The sequence below is a fragment of the Rhinopithecus roxellana genome, chromosome 7 (genome assembly GCF_007565055.1).
Source record: "Rhinopithecus roxellana isolate Shanxi Qingling chromosome 7, ASM756505v1, whole genome shotgun sequence".
In the NCBI taxonomy this organism is placed as follows: Eukaryota; Metazoa; Chordata; class Mammalia; order Primates; family Cercopithecidae; genus Rhinopithecus; species Rhinopithecus roxellana.
The window spans coordinates 76,779,134-76,800,046 of NC_044555.1; the positions used below are offsets into that span (position 1 = coordinate 76,779,134).

The 20,913-nt window shown below is 38.0% G+C and overlaps 2 protein-coding genes across 4 annotated transcripts in view; one reads left to right on the forward strand and one right to left on the reverse strand.

The window, feature by feature from the left end:
- Positions 1-20,913, reverse strand: part of ARHGAP6 (Rho GTPase activating protein 6) — a 304,050-nt gene that overhangs the window by 159,503 nt on the left and 123,634 nt on the right. The window lies entirely within an intron of this gene.
- Positions 1,701-9,075, forward strand: AMELX (amelogenin X-linked). 3 transcript variants are annotated; one of them, XM_030933945.1, is made up of 7 exons: positions 1,701-1,756; positions 3,087-3,152; positions 5,090-5,137; positions 6,409-6,450; positions 6,542-6,583; positions 6,854-7,279; positions 8,921-9,075. In XM_030933945.1, exons 2-7 carry the CDS (start codon positions 3,099-3,101, stop codon positions 8,924-8,926), a joined length of 618 nt encoding a protein of 205 aa, XP_030789805.1. In that variant the 5' UTR covers positions 1,701-1,756; positions 3,087-3,098; the 3' UTR covers positions 8,927-9,075. The 3 variants fall into 3 exon arrangements, with proteins under 3 accessions (XP_030789805.1, XP_030789806.1, XP_030789807.1); XM_030933946.1 differs by lacking the exon at positions 6,409-6,450; XM_030933947.1 differs by lacking the exons at positions 5,090-5,137; positions 6,409-6,450.

Consider the following 20,913-nt stretch of genomic DNA (forward strand, 5'->3'; position numbering starts at 1 on the left):
TTGTCTCTGATAAAAAATTCACCAATAAATATGTTCATAAATAAATGCAAATCCTGAGGACATGTGGCTTTTAGAATCATATTCTATGTTTCTTTTCATGCATACATTTTACCTGTTACAATCTTCCACGTCCTTCTTTGCAATCTCTCTCTCCCTGATTGGAAGGTCTTACCTTTCTTTGCAATGTTCATCCCTACTGATTTATCCCCAAAGATCATCTTGGAATCTTGTTTATTAGCATTCTTTAAACATTTATTGTATGCCAGCTGACAGGGTTGGGGAGAGTAATAAATAGCCTTCCATTTCCCCAGAGATGTTGCTCATCTACTTTTCACACTAATTCCCTGAGCTAGGTTCTGTTATTATTCCCATTCTACATATCAGGAAATTGAGGCTCAGACAGGCTAAGTAATTTGTATATATACATATAAACATATATGTATATGTACAAACTTTATAAATATTACTTGAGTATTCAAAGAGATCCAGGTATAGCATCAACTGTATCTGGGTAGATATTCAGTACTTCCTTTATTGATCTAATATTGATGGATGACTCGTCAGTTAGCTCCTGTCACTAATTACAAATTTGCTCAATTAGATCAATCTAATCAAATTCCAGAAAAAAAGAAAAAACTCACGTGTTATACCAAGGTAGAGGGGTAAACCACACATGAATTTAATAGGTAGATGATCAGAATTTCTTTTAGAAAGTGAATAGCTTTGGTTATTGCTTAGGGAAAGGAGAGGCTGCTGAGAACATGGAAACAAAGTAGCTAGCCAGACAGTTAAGAGGCTCTGGAAAATAGAGAGGAATTTGGGTTTGCCTGTATGAGAAAGTGGGATTGGGCCAGAAGGATGTGGGCAAAGAAGGGCGGCCATACTGAGAGGCCAAGTTGCTCTGTGAGATGGGAGGGAAAGGACAATATCCCCTGTGACATGAGTTTGTTTGTAAAAGACAAAATTTATTTTAAAATGTGCTGTCTGGTGTGCACTCCTTGCCTTGTAGTATAGATCATCAGTAAAAGTTTTGCTACTGCAAGAACCTTAAGTTCCTGATTGTTTTTATGGTAGATCGGTTTCAGGATGGGGACGAGAAAGGGCTTTGTCCCCTGTTTCGGTGGACACCAGAGTGGTGATAAAGGAGCAGCCACAGGGAACAGAGAAAAATACCTTCAATGCAAGCAGAAAATAGAGCAGTGGTGATCCCAAAATTGTAATTCCTCAGAGAGATACTAGAGAGAGCTTTAGGTTCTTACCCAAATGGGAATTTGAATCAATTTCTCCTGATCTGAAAGGGCTGCAAAAATCCTGGAGGATATCCAGATTACACTAGAGAATCTCAACCACCTAGCTTGATTTTTGTAAAGAACAATGTTGTTTGCTAGAACTGAGGAAAAGACGATGGCAGAGGAGCTTCTTAAAAATAAATCTGAATATATCAACATGTGCAGTCAACTAATTTGCTGACTTCAAAATAGCCTGATGAAACTCTTTGCCTGTTAAACCTATTATTGCCCATAATGAAAGATTCCATATGCACTAATCACAACATACAGCCTTATGTCTGATCATAGCTTCTAAAAAATCATGATACAGGGATTTTTAGTTATACTCAACACATTTTTCCTTTAGAAACCGGATTGGTTGTTATAGATGCCATGAATGATATAAATTGAGCTCGCAGTTGGAAGAAATCTAAAGGATCAAGCATCCCTGAGTTTCAAACAGAAACTTGCACTGAATACATTCAAAGGTATGTGGATTTTATTTATAATTTGATACCCTTTTTATTGTGCTTATTTCTTTCTCTGCATTTCTTTTAAAAGATACAAATGTATTCTACATTTCTAATATTATATGCCATCACTAGTTACTTTTTAGTTGGCCCATAATTAAATTAGACTCTGATTACTGAAATGATTTTTTTTTTTTTTTTTTACTTTATAATGCAACAAAGTGCTTGTTTAATTCCAAAGCTCTTTCTTGGGCCACATTTCACAGTAAAATATTTATTTTAGTTAATTATCACTTAAAGTAAAAATAATACTTTCACAGGCTGTGATCTACTACTTTGAAAAGCTTTTTAATTACATAAAATAGAACCATCAATGAAGTGATTTTTCTCATTAACCCAGACAAACAAAGAAAAAACAACAACAAATTTAGGAGTTAGAAAACTTCCGTGTACTTTTCATAGGCAGCATAATTACATGTAATATTCACTTCCTATACAAAATTTAAGGTCTTTCTTCTGACAGTTTTCCAAGTTAGTCAATAATTTGTGCCACAAATCAATGTGCACATTTTAGAATGACCTGTTTTGATTAATGTCCCAAGGGTCTTATTTGTAGAATAATTACAGAGAAACATCAAACAAAATGAAGATTCCATTGAAAGAAAATGAAACCTCTGAGGCAGAAAGTATTCAAAATTCATTGAAAAATCACATAAAATTAGTACTATCTTCTTCTGTTAGTTCAGCCACATCTTTTGCTCCACAATCTGGAGCTCAGAGATGTTACTGGAGGGTCTTGCCTGAAGTTCTATAGATAGGAACTTCTGGAACTAAAATCTACTATCTTGGAAAATTAATATATTTTCTCAAATGATTAGTCCTTGTTTTCATCAGTAGCAGTGCCCAGGTAGACTGTGCAGTAGACATTTCTGTACCTCCTTGTTCTAAAATTATAAAATACTGTGCACTCTGATGATCTTCCCAACCTTTAGAGACAACTTTATTCTGTTAATCATTAATTATAAATACCATTTAGCTTCTATGACTATGGGCTCTATGGGCATAGGAAAATGGCATGCAAAGTCATATGAGGATAGATCATTCATGTCCCTGTAACTTGTTTAGCCCTCAACCTAAATTAAATGCATCTTTGTCACTATTGTGACTCCACAAACAATGAAATAGGCTGAGAGCAGGAAATCACATATGACTGAAGTAAATTCACAAAGAATGGCTCCATCCTTCTTACTAGCAATAGACTAATGTCGATTATGTGTGTTTTATGGAACATTCATTACATCCATGTTTCAGAAGAGATAAGAAAAGTGGATGTTGATTTACATTTCAGAACTATCAAGAAATGGGGACCTGGATTTTATTTGCCTGCCTCCTGGGAGCAGCTTTTGCCATGCCTGTGAGTAAAACACCCCTTGCATAAGTCAGTGTCCAATTTCACAAGCTTGAAAATAAAAATCTGCCCACAGTTGGTGAAATTAGGGTTTAAAACAGTATGAGATCAGATGTCTTCATACGTCTCTGGGTTGAAGAAACACTTCAGGAGCTTGTTTTAAAAAGACAGATTCTCAAATGCCTCTACCAAAAATTCTGATATGGTACAGCTGGGCTGGGGCCCAGGACTCCGCATTTTTATAAGCACCCCAGGAGATTCTGTTGGAACTGTTAGCTTGTAAATATCACCACCCATCTAGATGGAGGAAGCTTTTGGAAGGGACCCTTGAAAGGTCTCCACAGAAAGTGCTTAACCAGCTTTGGACAAATATTACAGAGATGCCAGTTTTGTCTAAAACCCAGTTCCTCTCAAGTTTCCAAATCTCTTCCTGCCCTCCACATATTGCTGCTGTTACCCCTCAAGGGGTAAGACTTTTGTGCTAGGAATCCACTTTTTGAGCCATCTTCCTGTTCTCAGAGGCCCCACCTCTTTGGGTACATCTGATAAGTACGTGGCTTTTTTTTTTGTGGTTGCCTGGGATCCTGCCTACACCCAATACATAGTGATATATTTTATATTCAAATGTATTAAAGATCAGGACATTAGACCCACTCTGTCTGGATACAGGTGCATAAGGACAGAGAACTTAGATCACATGCATGCCAAGCAGGCTGCATCTGCTTTTTGGTGGAATAAAGAGCAGTTGATACAACCAGAAGCCAGCAAGCTTGCACGCCTGCCTCCTCTCTTCCTCTCTCACCCAGAAAACCAAGATTCTGTGCTCTGACTTCCTGAAATCCTGAATTGTAGCGATTCCTAGTTTCTTCAGGGGTCCCTGCCTTACAAATTCAGCCCTTTTCCCACTCTCTAAGCTGGTATTGATCAAGAGGGTATACGACCTGACTAAAACCATTCACATCCAGATGAGAATGAATAAACCTTCCTATGAAATGTGAGCATTTTTAAAGAATATAATAGAGCCAATCCTAAATGAGGCCCATGTCTGAGGGAGATTTTCTGCATGACTGTCTCTCCTCCCTGGACCCCAGGAACAACCAGAGTTCCACAATACAGGCACCAGACACTTGGCCTCCACTTTTGAGAGGATAGACAGTCCTGATTCATATCATCATTCAGGTGGCCTTTTATTTTTAACTTTAAAATTTTTCTGCCATAAAACCATTGGCAGAATAATAAAAAAAGATTGGCCTAAACATCATAAATGAACTCTTTCATTTTCCATGGGATTTATAATGTTTCCACTTTGCTCCACCCATCTTGTTCTGGCATTTGTCAATCATTCCCACCTTGTGGTTTCTTTTGTGGCTTCTTTTGTTGTATGGATGTGTTGTTTACTTTGCATGCCAATTATGAGAAATCCCTTTGATATGTAAAGTACTTGACCAACTCCTGATCTACAAGGGAACATTTGTGAGACAATTCTCTCCTTGTTGATATTTCTGTATTGTGTAAAAGAAGCACACTTCTCTCCCCAATATGGGATGAGTTTTATTAGCAAGTAAACTGTTGGGCAGGATAGGGTAGGATTCATCGAAAACACTGGGCGTGGGGGTGGGATGTTGTCCAAAGATCACTGGAGAATAAATGTGTGCTGGTTTCTGCTTCCAGGTCTCCAACCATAAGACTATAACCCCAGGAACAGTCATATAGCTGTTTTGGACCTCTTTAAAATAAGAGGTCTCCTCTTCTACACAGCACATTTGTTCAAACTAAAAACAGACCTCAAGTATATTCTGTACTATATAGATTTTTTTAAAGTAGCTTCAGTCTCCTTTAATGTGAACAATTGCATATTGACTTAATCTCTTCCTCTCTCTTCTCTTCCTTCACTCTCTCCTTTCCTCTCTCTTTCTATTCTCCTCCTCTCCTCCCTATAAAAGCTACCACCTCATCCTGGGCACCCTGGTTATATCAACTTCAGCTATGAGGTAATTTTTCTCTTTACTAATTTTGACCATTGTTTGCGTTAACAATGCCCTGGGCTCTGTAAAGAATAGTGTGTTGATTCTTTATCCCAGATGTTTCTCAAGTGGTCCTGATTTTACAGTTCCTACCACCAGCTTCCCAGTTTAAGCTCTGATGGTTGGCCTCAAGCCTGTGTCGTCCCAGCAGCCTCCTGCCTGGCCACTCTGACTCAGTCTCTCCTCCTAAATATGGCCGTAAGCTTACCCATCATGAACCACCACTCAGGGAGGCTCAATGATAGGGCAAAAAGTCAACTCTGACCAGCTTGGTTCTATCCCAGCTAGTAAAATGTAAGGATTAGGTAAGATGTTATTTAAGACTCTTTCCAGCTCAAAAAACTCCTGATTCTAAGATAGTCACACTCTATGTGTGTCTCTTATTTGGCTCTGCTGAAATATTAGTGACTAAGTGGTATAGGAGAGACTCTGCCGAACAATGGAATGCATGAGTTTTGGACACTGGGTTTGAGGTTCTCCTCAACCTCTTACTAACTGTGTGACTTTGGGCAAATCATTTCCTCTTTCTGGAACCCTGGTTTCCTCATGTGGAGAAAGGAAATAATTATAATAACCATATTTCAAAATATTGTTTGGAGAATAATATACTTAATGAATATGAAAAGTGCTTTGTCAAGTATAATATGAGCAAGTTTACTAATTATTTTGTATCAATTAAATGTCATATTACTGTATGAAGAATCCTCAAACCTAAGTCTAACCAAGTATATATACTGTTCAGAAAGGAATAAAATTCTTATTTCTCTCACAGGTTCAGGTAACAATCTGTGAGTTTATTTACTTATAAAAGCTGAAGACAAATGTTAAGAATTTGAGGCAAGATTTTCTGTTAAGCCTAAAAGATTGACACATCTGATGAGTAAATCTGTGTTTCTAGGATGAGGGACAGTGGTTGCACCTCTCTTTTTCCCATTGTGACATCAAAGAAAAAAATGAAATTAACATCATGTCATATTATTATGTCATAATTTTGTGTTTGTTTTGCTCTTACAATGAAAAGCAGGAATTACGGAATTAAACAGATTTACTCCTTTTGTAACCTCAATCAAGTTAATGAACCTCTTTAATTCCCCATGATCTTATCTAAAAAGTGAGAGTAATAATACTTGCCTCCTAGCATATGAGAAAAGATGAAGAATGTGTGTGATGGATGTAAACACAGTGCGTGACACACAGGAAACACCCGAAAAATGTTTACCTTCTTCTTTCTTTTGTAGAACTCACATTCTCAGGCTATCAATGTTGACAGGACTGCATTAGTGAGTCTATATTTCATACTGCATCAGTGAGTTTCTATATTGGATGAAAGTAAATTAAATCAAATGGGTTCTAATATCTTTTTCTCTTAAGGTGCTTACCCCTTTGAAGTGGTACCAGAGCATAAGGCCACCGGTATGTAGATATTTTGTTCTTTATTCCCTGAAAATATTAGGCATGCATTAAAATTCCCATATTAAGTGAAATATCATGTCTACTCCACATACAGACATTAATGGGAAATTTAGTTTGTAAAAAACCATATCTGTGTACACAGTTACAAATTTTTGCAAAGGAAAAATGAATAAAATATTCCTATAGCCATAATGGCAAAGAAAACACTGCTGCTTCTCTGGTTGGAGTCACCTGAGCCAATGGTAAACCTGCCTCTCTGTTTCTCACCAGTACCCTTCCTATGGTTACGAGCCCATGGGTGGATGGCTGCACCACCAAATCATCCCCGTGCTGTCCCAACAGCACCCCCCGACTCACACCCTGCAGCCTCATCACCACATCCCAGTGGTGCCAGCTCAGCAGCCCGTGGTCCCCCAGCAACCAATGATGCCCGTTCCTGGCCAACACTCCATGACTCCAACCCAACACCACCAGCCAAACCTCCCTCCGCCCGCCCAGCAGCCCTACCAGCCCCAGCCTGTTCAGCCACAGCCTCACCAGCCCATGCAGCCCCAGCCACCTGTGCACCCCATGCAGCCCCTGCCGCCACAGCCACCTCTGCCTCCGATGTTCCCCATGCAGCCCCTGCCTCCCATGCTTCCTGATCTGACTCTGGAAGCTTGGCCATCAACGGACAAGACCAAGCGGGAGGAAGTGGTGAGTATATTTTGAAGCCACTACAATGCAAATCCTGTTAAAATGGTACAGCAAAATAGGTCCCAGAGTTCTAAGGTCTCCGACAACCAAGGGTCTAGAGTTGTAGTAGTTACAAGTCTATAATTCCATTAGTCCAAGCAATATGCTATACCTTTATATTAAAAACAAATTCATCTAAATGGCTTGGTAATTAAGACCACAGTTTTTATGGTAGGTTTCAATTTTACTATTCCTGAATTTCTACCAGAATATATATTACCAAAACCCATTAATAGAAATATATATTACTAAACCCCATGAATGTTAAAGGCAACTGTATAAGGGAATATCAGTTTTCCTTACATTTCAAAGGTTTGACTAGCAAGAATAGGCTAGAGAGTTGCACTGAAGGCTTAAGAAAAGAGGGAGCAGGTAATTTTGAGAGTGCAAATATCTGAACAGGTTACAAAAGGTAGACAGGAAATCTCTTCAAAAACCTATAGGAAGATTCCCCATTTCCAGTAGTTTGCAATCTAACTTGGAGGAGGCTAAACTAAACATACTGTTAGATTCATTTTCTGTACTGGGATTCTACAGATGATTAAGCTTTTAGCAAGAAGTTACTGCAATTTAGCACGAAATCTTCCATTACAGGTAGCTCTTACAAATGAATGGGAATAGTCAACAAAACAACCTTAATCTACCTCCATAAAGTCTTACTTCTATGTATATGAGATTATGTAATCCTATCATGTATATGTATCCAACTGTAATTCCAATTTATACATGTTATTGATGATTTGCCACTGAGAATAAGAGAGAAGTGAGGTGGAAATGACCAGGATAAGAAGCCAGGACACATAGGTTCCAGTTCTGGCTTTGCCCTCAAAGAGAAGGCAGTATGGTGAAAGTTACTTCAAATGTATGGGTGTTTTATTTTCTTTTAAATGGGGGAAAATGACAAAATCAGATTATTTTCAAGCCTCTATCCAATTATAAATACCATAGTTTCTGAATTTAAAAAATCATAATATATGTCATAAATGGCTTCATAATTGTGAGCATGTTTATGGAAAATATGGGGCAGAATTTTTTGAAAATTGATTGAATCCCAAGTAATCTGGTGCCTATCATTGGCTATTTTAGTCTAAGGCACATGTTTTCTCTGTACATAGAAAATGCATTTATTTATCTCTTTATTAATAATTAACACCATGAACTTTATAATGTGCTCACATCTTAACAAAGCTATTTATGGAAAGGTGACTTTGGGAAGACAGTTTGAACTCTTTAAAACTCAGTTTCTTTTTGTGTAAAATTTGAGTATAAACATTGATAGCTTCTTAGAGTTAATTTTATGAAAAACAAAATAGCATGATAAGCTTGGAGCCTGGCATGCAAGAAGTACTCCCCGAAAAGGTAGCAATTGTTATTTTATTATAAAATAATAGGCTTTAAGTGTCCTGAAGGTGGAAGCAGTCCTCATGGACACCTAATATCTAATGACAACAAAATAACAAAGAAACTTTGGAAATTATAGAGTTCAGCTTAAATGGTTGTACACTGTTTTGAGAAAACTGAAGCCAGACATGTTATTGTAAATGGTACTCACTAGGAACATTTGTAAATTATTTTAACTGTTCTTTTGCTATTTTTTTTCAGGATTAAAAGATCAGAATATGAGAGGGGAATGAATACTTCAGTTGCTTTCAGGAATGACACAAGAACACAATGATTTTTGCTTATAATCACTTTACTTAGCAAATTCTGTAACTAAAAAAGTACCATTAGCAGACAATAAAATGCATTAAAAATCATTCATGTCTTTGTGTTGAATGAAACTTAAATTTTCCTATCATTTGAGACAATATATTATGAATGAGTATTCTTGAATAAGGTAGGAACTGCTCATTTAGTCATACAAATTCACCATTTGGCAAGCAAATAAGGAATATATTTCTCTTTGGAGAAAATTTAAATTATACTATCTCAAATCTTTTTTAAAAAATGAAGTTTAAACATCAGTTAAAACAGTTGATAAAATGAAAATTTATGAACATGTACAATAACTAAAACCTGAACCAAATGAAGGGAAGTTTATATGAAAAATTCTTTACATTAAAAAATATAAACTTTTGAAGAATGTTTATATTATGAAACAAATTAGGACATGGAACACTGGCTTTATACTTCACACCACATTGGCAATCAAAATCTGGTCTTTTGATCTCACTCTGTGGAAAAAGATTTTTAAATGAAATTATGTGATATGCATAATAATGTACTGAATTTAAAGTTATTCAAGTAATTTGTTTTCCCCAAAAAATGTTATCAATGGAGCTTCAAATACAGAATTGCAGTGATTTTAAATACAAGTCATTTCTTTCACCTCATAACTTTAAGATGATAAATTGTACTGCATAGTCTTCAAAATGTTAACAAATGCATAAAATGGACTCAAAACAAGTTTTCTTCCCCACTCTTATTTATATTTGAATCCTTTTTTCTTCCTACACCCACACAGAATTGTAAACAGTCTTTGCAGGGTTTATATTAAACAAACCCATGGTAACTTTATTCCAGTACCTTTATGATTAAGGCCCCTTAATCATTTTCTGGAATGAATAAACATAACTTTACTGGGAGGGTGTCAATATTCAAACAAATAACTTGATTTTAAAGAATTTAGATTCAATTTTTTAAAGGTAGAAAAGCTTAATCAATTGGCATGGACCACTTCTAATCAATTGAGTCAATATTTATCAAACACACTCTAGGGCAAGGCACTTATTCCATGTGCTGGTGAAAATAGTAAGGCCCCATCCTTAAGGAATCTAGAATCTACCAAAGGGATAAAATAAGCCCACAAATAACGATTAAAAAGGTGAAATGGTATTAATACTATGACAGAAGTACAGTCAAAATACTCTGGCAAACATGGCAAATATACTTGGCTAGCTGTCCGACAGCTTTCCTCACCACTCCTTTCCTGTTGGCAGAGCTGGAATCTATCCCAGCATTCAGCCACAGTTTCCAAATCAAAATTCAGATATGTAGTGTGATAATACAGTGGAATGTTTCAAACCAGAGACATGCATTAACTGGTAATTATACTCTATACTTGCACTGTCAAATATGGTAGCCCTGTCCTATGCGGCTATTTAAATGTAAATAAATTAAAATTAAATAAAACTTAAAATTCAACTCCTCAGTCATAGTAGACACATTTTAAGTGCTAAGTAGTCACATGAGGCTAATGGCTACCATACTGGACAACACAGATACAGAATATTTCCATCACCACTCAGTTTTATCAGACAGCATTGTTCTATGTACTATTTCTTGAAGTTGAAAAATAATCCTTATTAATTCAAATATTTTAAACAAAAGATGAAACAAAACAGATTTGCCGGTTGAAACTGAAAATCTCAACTACCCACAGCAAGTTGTTCCCCAAGCATGCCAGTAATCCTGATCTTGTATGAGAATTTTCTAAGAACTGTAGATGTGCCATTCTTTTCCTCAGGCCAAACTTCACATACTAAAATGGTTTCCCCTCTAGTTTTCATTTAGAACAGATAAATCCACAGTTCAGGTGTATCCAGACTTCAGAAGATATTTACATTCTTTTCTATTTTGTGGTTCAAACAAATAGTGCAACATAACATAGAGGCAGGCGCACATTCATGTTACACACACTCACACACCCATAACCACGCACGCCTTCTGGGTTTACCTGTAGTAGAAAGACACATGTGGAGACATGTGCCATTTGAGTAACTTGAAATTTTATATAAAACTTCTTTCCATTACAATCATTTAGAGAATGATTATGTGGTTATGGTATTAATTATCACCACCAAGACATATTACAGTTCTTCCAAAACAAAAATTATATCAAGAAAAAAATGATCAAGCTGTACATTTCATTTGCAAGCAATGTCAAGTTTACCATCTCCTTTCTCAATTCCACACAAAATAAAAATACAGACTTTTCTCTAAATCTGAAGTTCTTCCTTTGGTAGTAAACAATAGCTGAAAATACCAAAATTGAGTTTAAGGCCAAGACTTTTAAAAAGAAAATAAATTAGTAGACAGCTGTATTAATTGGGAAAAAATAACCCAAGAGATCCTGCTATGAACAGCTTAACATGAGACTAACAAGAGAAAAATGACTTCAACCAATTTCCTACATTTCCAGAACACAGTAGCATTTAGTAGTACTCCACATTGCTTTAATAAAATAGTCATCAGCTTATGTCTGTTGTGAAATTCTTGTTAGTTGGAGTTTTTACTTATTTTTGTGATTTGGCTTTCAATTCCTTTTGCCCCTATTTGATCTGGAGCCTTATCAGCAAGGGCCATAGGCTGACATTTAGATATTAAAAAATACATCCCTGTTGGGAAAAGTCCATGCTGGCCTCTTTTGAAACACTTGACTCTTCCAGATGATTAAATAATTATGGAGGAATAAGATTGGGCTGGGAGTCGTGAGGAGTTGAAGAGAGAAGAAAGGAGTAATCATTTGGGTTCAAAACATTTACCTCAATAAATCACACTTGAATCCTCTATCACAAAATCTAAATCAATAAAGCCCATTTGCAAACATCATTGTCCTATGGTCAACAAAAAACACCATAGCACCCAGAATTCACTTTACTGTTAATTTAAAAAATGAACAATACTAAAATCTCAATTCCTTCAAACAGCCTAATTTTGTTTGCCTCTCCAAATAATTTTCCATGCTTCATATTTGGCCATGGAATGTGCAGGCTCTGGGTGTGTCAGTTAAGTGTCCACAGAAGCACAAAGATGGCTTTCCAGTGTGGTGGTATGGGGTGCAGCCTCCATAATCAAACCATTTGGTTCACAATCATGACCACTGCCTATCTGCTGTGGAAACCTGGACAATTTTTTTGGCCTCTCTATGGCTCAGTACACTCGTCTATAAGATGTACTAATATCATGCTCTGAGTCTTTTCATGTTAATGAGCCCTAAGCTCAATAAATGTTGGCTACAATTCTTATGATGAGGAAGAGAACTTTGTCCTGCCTCTGTAGACTCCCAAAGAGAACACTACCCAGTTGGAAGCAGGAGTGATACAAAATTTGGATATGACATGGAAGTTTTTGATGCCACAGGCACTGAAGTACATCATGTTTGTCTTTTTTTTTTTTTTTTTTTTTTTTTTTGAGACAGAGTCTAGCTCTGTCACCCAGGCTGGAGAGCAGTGGTATGATCTTGGCTCACTGCAACTTCCACCTCCTGGGTTCAAGCAACCCTCTAGCCTCAGCCTCCAAGTAACTGGGATTACAAGAGTGAGCGACCACACCCAGCTAATTTTTGTATTTTTAGTAGAAACAGGTTTTCACATGTTGGCCAGGTTGGTCTTGAACTCCTGACCTCAAGTGATCTGCCCACCTCAGCCTCCCAAAGTGCTAGGATTACAGGTGTGAGCCACCGTGCCCGGCCCATGTCTGTCATTTATCAGTGCATCACTCTGATAATGTAGCCACCTAATCTGATTGCGACCCGACCCTTCAATGATCTTTGCCTTCTCCTACCTGATATCCCCAGACACTGTTCTTTGCTGCCTCCAAGACAAGCCTTCATCCTCAATTCACCACTCTGAGGGTAACAGGAGAGCAACACCAGGCAAGTGTCATAGGGGCACTCTGCTAGATGGAGGCTAGAACTTGAGACCACCTCTCTCTGCACGTCTTCCTTTTACCTTCTTTCTAGGGCTGAGCCTTTGTGTACAGTGACTCCCAACTCAGACCCTTCCCTTGTCACTCTGGCATTGGCACAGTTCAGCTAATTCCATTTTATAAGGATTTTTCTTTCTTTTTTTTTTTGAGACAGAGTCTCGCTCTGTCACCAGGCTGGAGTGCAGTGGCGCAATCTCGGCTCACTGCAATCACCGCCTCCCGGGTTCAAGCGATTCCCCTGCCTCAGCCTCCTGAGTAGCTGGGACTACAGCCGGGCCACCAGCATGCCTGGCTAATTTTTTGTATTTTAGTAGAGACAGGGTTTCACCATGTTGGCCAGGATTGTCTCGATCTCCTGACCTCATGATCTGCCCGCCTCGGCCACCCAAAGTGCTGGGATCACAGGTGTGAGTCACTGCACCCGGCCTGTACCAAACCGCTTTCCTCTAGATGAGTGGTTCTTAACCAGGTACAGTTGTGTCTCCTAGGGGACCTTTGGCAATGTCTGGAGTCACAACAGGGATCTAAACAAATCAAAACAGCTCGGGGAGTGGTAGAGGTGTTAAGGAGAATTTGCAAAACAAAGAAAGTGCTGTCCGGTGATTAAGTCAGCTAATGTCTCTAAATCAAAACTATCCTGTTAAAAGTCCATATTTCACCACTATACAATATATCCATGTAAGAAAGCATGTCTACCCTCTAAATCTATAAAATAAAAAGTAAATTAAAACATATTTTTAAAAACCATCCGACAGAAGTTAGAATAGTTATTTGCTTCTTCAGAACTTACTTAGAAGTGAGTTTGTTACTTGTTTCTTGGGAGGTTACAAAGAAGCTTGTCTCCTGTGAGTTAATTTTTCCTGCTTATTTGACCTTCCAAAGATGTGCTAAGGAGTTAATTGTAAATCAGACTGAAGAACCTCCGAAAGTGATTGTGTCTATCTGAGTGATAAAGAGGAGAAAAATAATCAATTTACCCACGAGTGTAACTACTGAATTCAAGGTTATTCAATTAGTCTGGGACAAATTCTGTTCTGAGATTTGCTTGGATCTGGCAGAATAATGAGAAATTAGTGGTTCCATCTATAAAGTGGGCAGTAATTTAAGATGCCTTAATTCTCATGATTTTCAGAACCACCACTCTCCAAAAGAATGATTCGATTAAGAAGTGTTTGCTACAAAATTTTTATGGAATAAAACCCCTACAGCCATGGAGATCATAAAGCAGTGTATTGTAAGGAGAGGAGATAATTAACCGACCTTGGGCAGCTGAGAATATCTGACAGACCCAGGCCATCGAACACCCTATCTGTCCAAATAACCAACTCAAGGCACTTCTGAAGTGAGGATCTCCCTGCCTCCTTGCTGCTGTATCCCAAATATCCGGGAGCAGCCATCAGTGACCGTCACCTCAATGCCACCTCTTACAGAAATCTTCTCTCACTGCTCTACGTTGGCTGGCACTCCTGGAAGTGAGGTTCCCCTGTCTCCTTGCTCCCATATCCACACATCTGGGAGCAGCCATCAATGACCATCACCTCAATGCCACCTCTTCTAGAAACCTCTCTCGCTGGTCCACAGGGCTGGAGTGCACAGGCTCAGAGGTTTCCCAGGATATGTTGACCATGCCTCTCTTTCAAACAACTGCTTCTTTCTACTTTTTGTCTCCCTACTAGCTGGCGAGCTCCTTGAGGCAGATTTAGAAAATTACCTGGAAATCGGTCAGTATGTTTAATATCTGCTCAATGAGCCATCATTAGCATTAAACACTCAGGATGCTGTAATATAAAAGTAATGATAATAATAATACTGAACATTTACTGGGCTCATTATATTTCAGGCACTATTCTAAGCACATGACATGTATTACCTCATTTAATTCTCACAACGTTATAGAATTGTCTCTATCACCAATTTACAAATAAGGGGTTGTTTGAACTTTAAATTTTAACAAGAAATTAGGCTTTTTTAAACACACACACACACACATACATACACACACACACACACACACACACACTGCCGCATCTTTTATGAGTACCATTTGAAAGACAAACTAATTCGTCTTCTGCCTCTAGGATTCTAATTAAATAACCTATATCTATTTTTAATGGCAAATGTAAATTCAACTCCGTTAGAGTGATGAAGCTTGTCTCCTTCTGTGACTTAATTTTTCCTGCCCATTTGTCCTCCCAAAAATATACTAGAGAGCAAACTGTAACTCAAAGTGAAGAATCCTTAACTCAATAAATGCTCTGTAGTTGCATGAGGGGGTTGCCTCCTGTGCTAAACTGCCAAAGATAGAGAGGAGACAGCTACAAACATGGGCAAGTATCCCCTATGCTAGGACAACATTGCCATAGCAACCAGGGTAAGACCATCTATCCCAGCTTTGAGTGTGAACCTGCTCATGGATAGTCCTCATGCCTTCTCTAGTTCCAAAGGATGGATTGAAAACAAATAAATGCAAGTCCAGTGCTTGTAGAAACCACAAGGCTTTGTCTTTCTCTCACTGATTAGTTCAATAAAATAATCATGTGTTTTAGGAGACCCAGGCCTTGGCCCTCCCCTATCTTCCTTCTCAGACATCCCACTGAACACACGCTCAATACATACAGAAAGCCCATTTTAAGCAGCATTCTGAAATTCACTGAGAATGACCAGAATAATAAGGCTACTGATATACCCCTACCATGACATTGAAGCATAAGTAATTGACTTGCATACTCTCTCTACCTGGCATCTAATGCCCAGAATAAAATAGATGACAAAGTTCAAATATCCCAGTAGCTTCCTGCACTGCAGCCTCTACAAATGTTAGCTATCAAGGCAGTAGTCCAAACTGGTTCCTTCCATAGGGTCCTGACTAGGGAAGGAAATGTTTGCAAATTTGCACAGCTGCATGCAATAACAAATTCAGGCTCTGCAGGTTTACAAATTCCCATCTTCTCCCTGTGACTAGGAACTTAGGATCAACTTGGTTTCCACAAATGATTTTTCTTAATCTGGAAATAGGTACAATGGAGTAACTTCAAAATCTGTTTCTTTTAAGACAGTTGTCAATTTTTAAAGTGCTTATTAAACATTGCTAAAATGTGCAGTTTTTATCAGCAGGATTTACAATGACACTTGGAAAGCAATGGGATTGACTGCTTTTATGGCTTTTTTCGCCCATTCTGGTAGTGAAAAAAATGTTCCCAATAAATAGTAATAGATATCCAAAAATCTGCAATCACCACCACATTAGTTTATCTGATAATTGCCATTACTGTAAATAATCAGAATCACAATAAAAAGTCTATGCCTACAAAACGAAATCACTCAACAAACTGTAAAGAATCATAATCTAAGAGCAGCAAATTTTCTTCAAAAGCAACTTGGATTTAACAAACTAAATAATTCATATATATCTAAATTAGCTTATACCTATGGTGGCATGTGCACATGATAGAGAGAGGAAGAAATCTGCAAGTGAATTGATGTGGTCTGATCACATTGTTTAAGGTAATAGATCACCATTCTGCAGAAAAGCCAACGATCTCACTTTCTTGATGTTAAAACACAATTCACCAAATAAACCAATGTGAGTTTAGGAAGGATTCAAAGCAGCTTTTACTTGTAGCTATATAAAACCGGCGAGTATTTAATTAGGCTCTGTGAACACTTCGGTAACATTCTAAATCAATATTCTGAAAAGATGAGTTTTAAGGTTCTTTCTATTAAATCATTAAAAAAAAAAGACCCTGGAATCATTAAAAAATTAAAACTTGCACCAGATGCTACCTTTATTGTATGCAAACAACAAAACCAGTTTTCTGAACCAGCCATCTGTCTTTGCTGTATGGAGCGGCCACAGGACAGAGTTGAACCACATTTTGTGGTTCCATATTAATACCCTAATCACTTATCAATGTTATAGAATCCCGATCCTTCATCATACTAAGGAAAAGGGCAACCTATGCCCTTATCCCCAGTCGTCAGTCATTATATAGTACCCAATGATTGAGACCCAAAGAGAGGCTCCATAGCAATGATGTTTTGGCTCGGTTCTGTCCTGGATTAGTCTGGTGACCCTGGCAATGCCTGATTCACTCTGAACTTCAGTTTCCTTACCTCTAGCACAAAAACACTGGACTGGAAGATCACTAAGACCTATGCAACAGTAACATTATAAGCCAATGTGCATGTTAAAGTCAAATTCCATTGATTTTCAAATACTGAGAAAATAGCCAAAAGGAATGGTGCAGAAAAAATGGTGGGTCCCTACTACGATTTGCTCTGAACTTTCAATAAAAATATAAATGTCTTGGCAAGGGTATGTAATATTCCAATAAGCCTGGTTTGAAGACTCTGAATTTACTCTTAAGGCAACAGGCAGAGACAGTCTGACTCTCATTTGAACCACCTGAGCTTTGATGTTAAAAGAGACTCAAGTGCCAGGACACACTGAGCAAATCCCTTCAATGCTATTGCTTCTCTCCTTTCCTGCCTATGTTCACTTTTTCCAGATGCTGCTCTGGGATTATTACCCCACGGAATCTTTCACGTCTTCCTGGCTTGGGTCCTACCTTGCTTCTAGCAGTAGGCATGAAACACGGAGCCTGAAATACACACACCCTATCTTCTTACCTCTCCAGAGTTCTTACACCTCAGCAATAGCAGCAGCTCCAGGCAGTAGCGAGCCCCCATGCTCCCAACACAGAGCCCCTGTGCAGTGTGGGAACAGAGAAGAAGACAGGAGGCAGGGAGGGACACTGCTCAAAGCGTTAGAGGAGCTGGCTGGGCAGCCTTCCTGTCTGGAATGCACAACTAGGGGCTCTCGGAGGGAGAGAGCCTTGGGTCACTGTGATCCTCTGAGTCAGACACCCTGGGGAGCTCTTAGTTCTGAAAGTCCTCCCTAGGCACAGAAGGCTGAGAGCCCCCAAGCACCCACTAGGAAGAAAAGTGTAAAAGTTAAAAAGTTGAGATAAATGAGATAGACATATGCCAGCTTACAGTAGATTGTAGAAATGCAGTATGAATGCTGGAGGAACAAATCATTTGAATAAAATGCTCACTCACATATCTGATCAGAGACTTGTATCCAGAATCTGAAGAACTCTTACAATTCAATAATAAAAAGACAACCTAATTGAAAATAAGAAAAAAAACTGAATAAATATTTCTCGGAAGAAGATATACAAATGGCTGATAAGCATATGAAAAGATGTTTGATATCATTAGCCATCAGGGAAATGCAAATCAAAATCACAGTGAGGCTCATGCCGGTAATCCCAGCATTTTGAGAGGCCAAGACAGGCGGATCACTTGGGCTCAGGAGTTCGAGATCAACCTGTGCAACTGGCAAAACCTTGTCTGTACAAAAAATACAAAAAAAGAAAAAAATAGCCTGGTGTGGTGGTGCATGCCCGTAATTCCTGCTACTTGGGAGGCTGAAGTGGGAAGATCATCTGAGCCCAGGGAAGTCGAGGCTGAAATGAGCTGTGATTGTGCCGCTGCATTCCAACCTAAGTGACAGAGTGAGACCCTATCTCAAAACAAACAAAACAACAACAACAACAACAACAAAATCACAATGAGCTATCACATCATGCCCACTAGGATAGCTTTAAAAAAAAGTGTTGGTAAAGATGTGGAACCCTTATATACTGCTGGTGAGAATGTTTCTCCAAATGTTAAACATACATTTGCCATTATACTCAGCAATTCAACTTTTAGTTATATACCCAAGAAATACGGACATGAAAAATATGTAAGTCTACAGAAAAACTTGCATGTGAATGTTCATAACAGTATTATTCATAATAGTCAAACAGTCAAAACAACCCAAATAATCCATCAACAGATGAAGGAATAAACAAAACATGTCATATCCCTACAATAGAATATTATTCAGCCACAAAAAAGAATGAAGTACTGATAAATATGACAACATGGATGAACCTGGGGGACATTATACTGAGTGAAAAATGCCAGACACAAAAGACCAAATGAAATACTGGCTCTTATTTCCTTGCAACAATCATTCCCCAATTACACCAGGCTCTTCGGAGGTCACCATTACTCCTGCAAATTTACCTGTGTGGTTTGGCAGAAGCTACAGTGAGAAGAGGCTTCCATCTCAGGGTGGAGCTACAACCACTGGTCCCCAGCACATTCAGACCCTTCTTCTCAGCTTTGCTTCTAGGCCACTGACAAAAATTCTGTTCTGGCTTCATGGTTCAGCCCCACTCCTCCTTGACTCCTTCATTTCTGAGTAGTGGCTCCCTTCTCTCCATGTCTATGGTTCCTATCTGTGAGAGGTTTTTTGGAACTTACAGTTGCTCTTGTGTATCAGGTAGTTGGCGTCTCCAAAGAGATTAAATGCAACTGAAGCACAATGGACTCTCACACTTCAGTGGGTTTTTCATAACTGAAATTCAGTAATAAATTGTGACCCTCTGCCTTTTTTTGCAGGGAAAGGATATACTTTTTTGAGCACTTAAACAAAAAAATTAGGGTATTGCCTCTAGGGGCCATTGTGCATTTTCACTATTATAAGTAAAAATGAAATTAGAAGGTGATGTCAATGAAGGAAGCAGTCCAATGAAGATACTGCCACTGTGGTCATTGGGTTAAAGAAAAGGTTGACATTCTTATGTAATTTTATCATCCACTTAGAGAAATACATTAGAGTTACTGACATTTTAATTATTAATTTTATTTCTTCTTCTTTTTTGCTTGTTTCCATATCCTTCATCTTTCCAAACTATTCCTGGGTATAATGGACAAATGCCCTTGAACATTATTTTCTTAATAATAACTAGTTCTATCCTGTGTCATGCTCAAGGTTTAGTTCGATCAGTGCATTCTGCTAACAGGACACAAGTCTCTAAAGAAAGATTTGCTATAACACACAGTTTCTGGAGTCACATTTTTGGCCATTATGTAACTTTTGCTTATTCTGGGTTTGTCTTAAAAATCTCAACCTTTAAACTCTTGAAAGTATCCATTTTTAAAGGTTGATGCCATTGTCTTCTGAAAAATGTTGATGGAAGTGTGGAGGAGAAGGCTTCCTGTCTAAGGATAACAAAGCTGCAAATGAATGTTCCCCAAAGGGCCAGCTGTGTTCATTTTGTACTGAAATGTCCATACAGGCTGATTCTGAAACACACTCGAGTGTTGTGGGTAATAGATGTCAAAAAATAAAACTCAGGCACATGCTATGTTACTTTTTAAGGGAAAAAAGTGGGGGGAAATCAAAGGGTTTAACAATTTTATTCATTGGCTTACATTCAGCAACTCTGAAAAATTTGGCCACTACTCAGGTTTGCAAATTTCTACAGAAAATGAACTGTGTTTGGCAAGCTCAACGAAATATGAGGCTGATAAAAAAATGTTTCATGCTTTCTCAAGACCTTATGCCACTAACTGTGTGGGATTGGAAAAACTGTTTAAATGTCAATTTAAATACTGTAAATAAATGATTTTCTATATCCATATGAATTAATATAATTCTGTTGATTTCAGGCCATAACTTGAACTAAAGTTTCTTTGAATTTTGATGAGGAAATGTTTCACACACAACACAACACAAACTTCAGATTAAGTAGTTTAGTTCGGTAGAGTTATGTTTCAGAGTCAGAAATGTTAATGCAATACTTTATTTTGCACTATGGAGAACTGACTGAAAATTCGATTAACACTAAGGTTTTTACAAAGCAGGTCTTGAACTAAAAAGAATTAGACCCAAAAAGATAAAAATATTATTGTAACAGCCCAAGCCATTATACAAAAAGACATGGTGGTAAATCCCATTGCAACATTCAGAACTCTCAAATATTATCTCCAAATCAATCATCTTTGTGTTTTATGGAGCCAATTATCCAGCTGCCTTCTTGACCCTTCTACCTGGTGTCTCAGGGTCATCTCAAACTTCCCTTATCCACTAATGAACTCTTGACTTT

Coding starts and splice junctions, on each gene's coding strand:
- AMELX (XM_030933945.1), top strand. CDS start 3,099: ATGGGGACCTGGATTTTATTTGCCTGCCTCCTGGGAGCAGCTTTTGCC. Junction 6,451..6,541: donor ATGTTGACAGGACTGCATTA/GTGAGTCTATAT, acceptor TTTTCTCTTAAG/GTGCTTACCCCTTTGAAGTG. Junction 6,584..6,853: donor ACCAGAGCATAAGGCCACCG/GTATGTAGATAT, acceptor GTTTCTCACCAG/TACCCTTCCTATGGTTACGA.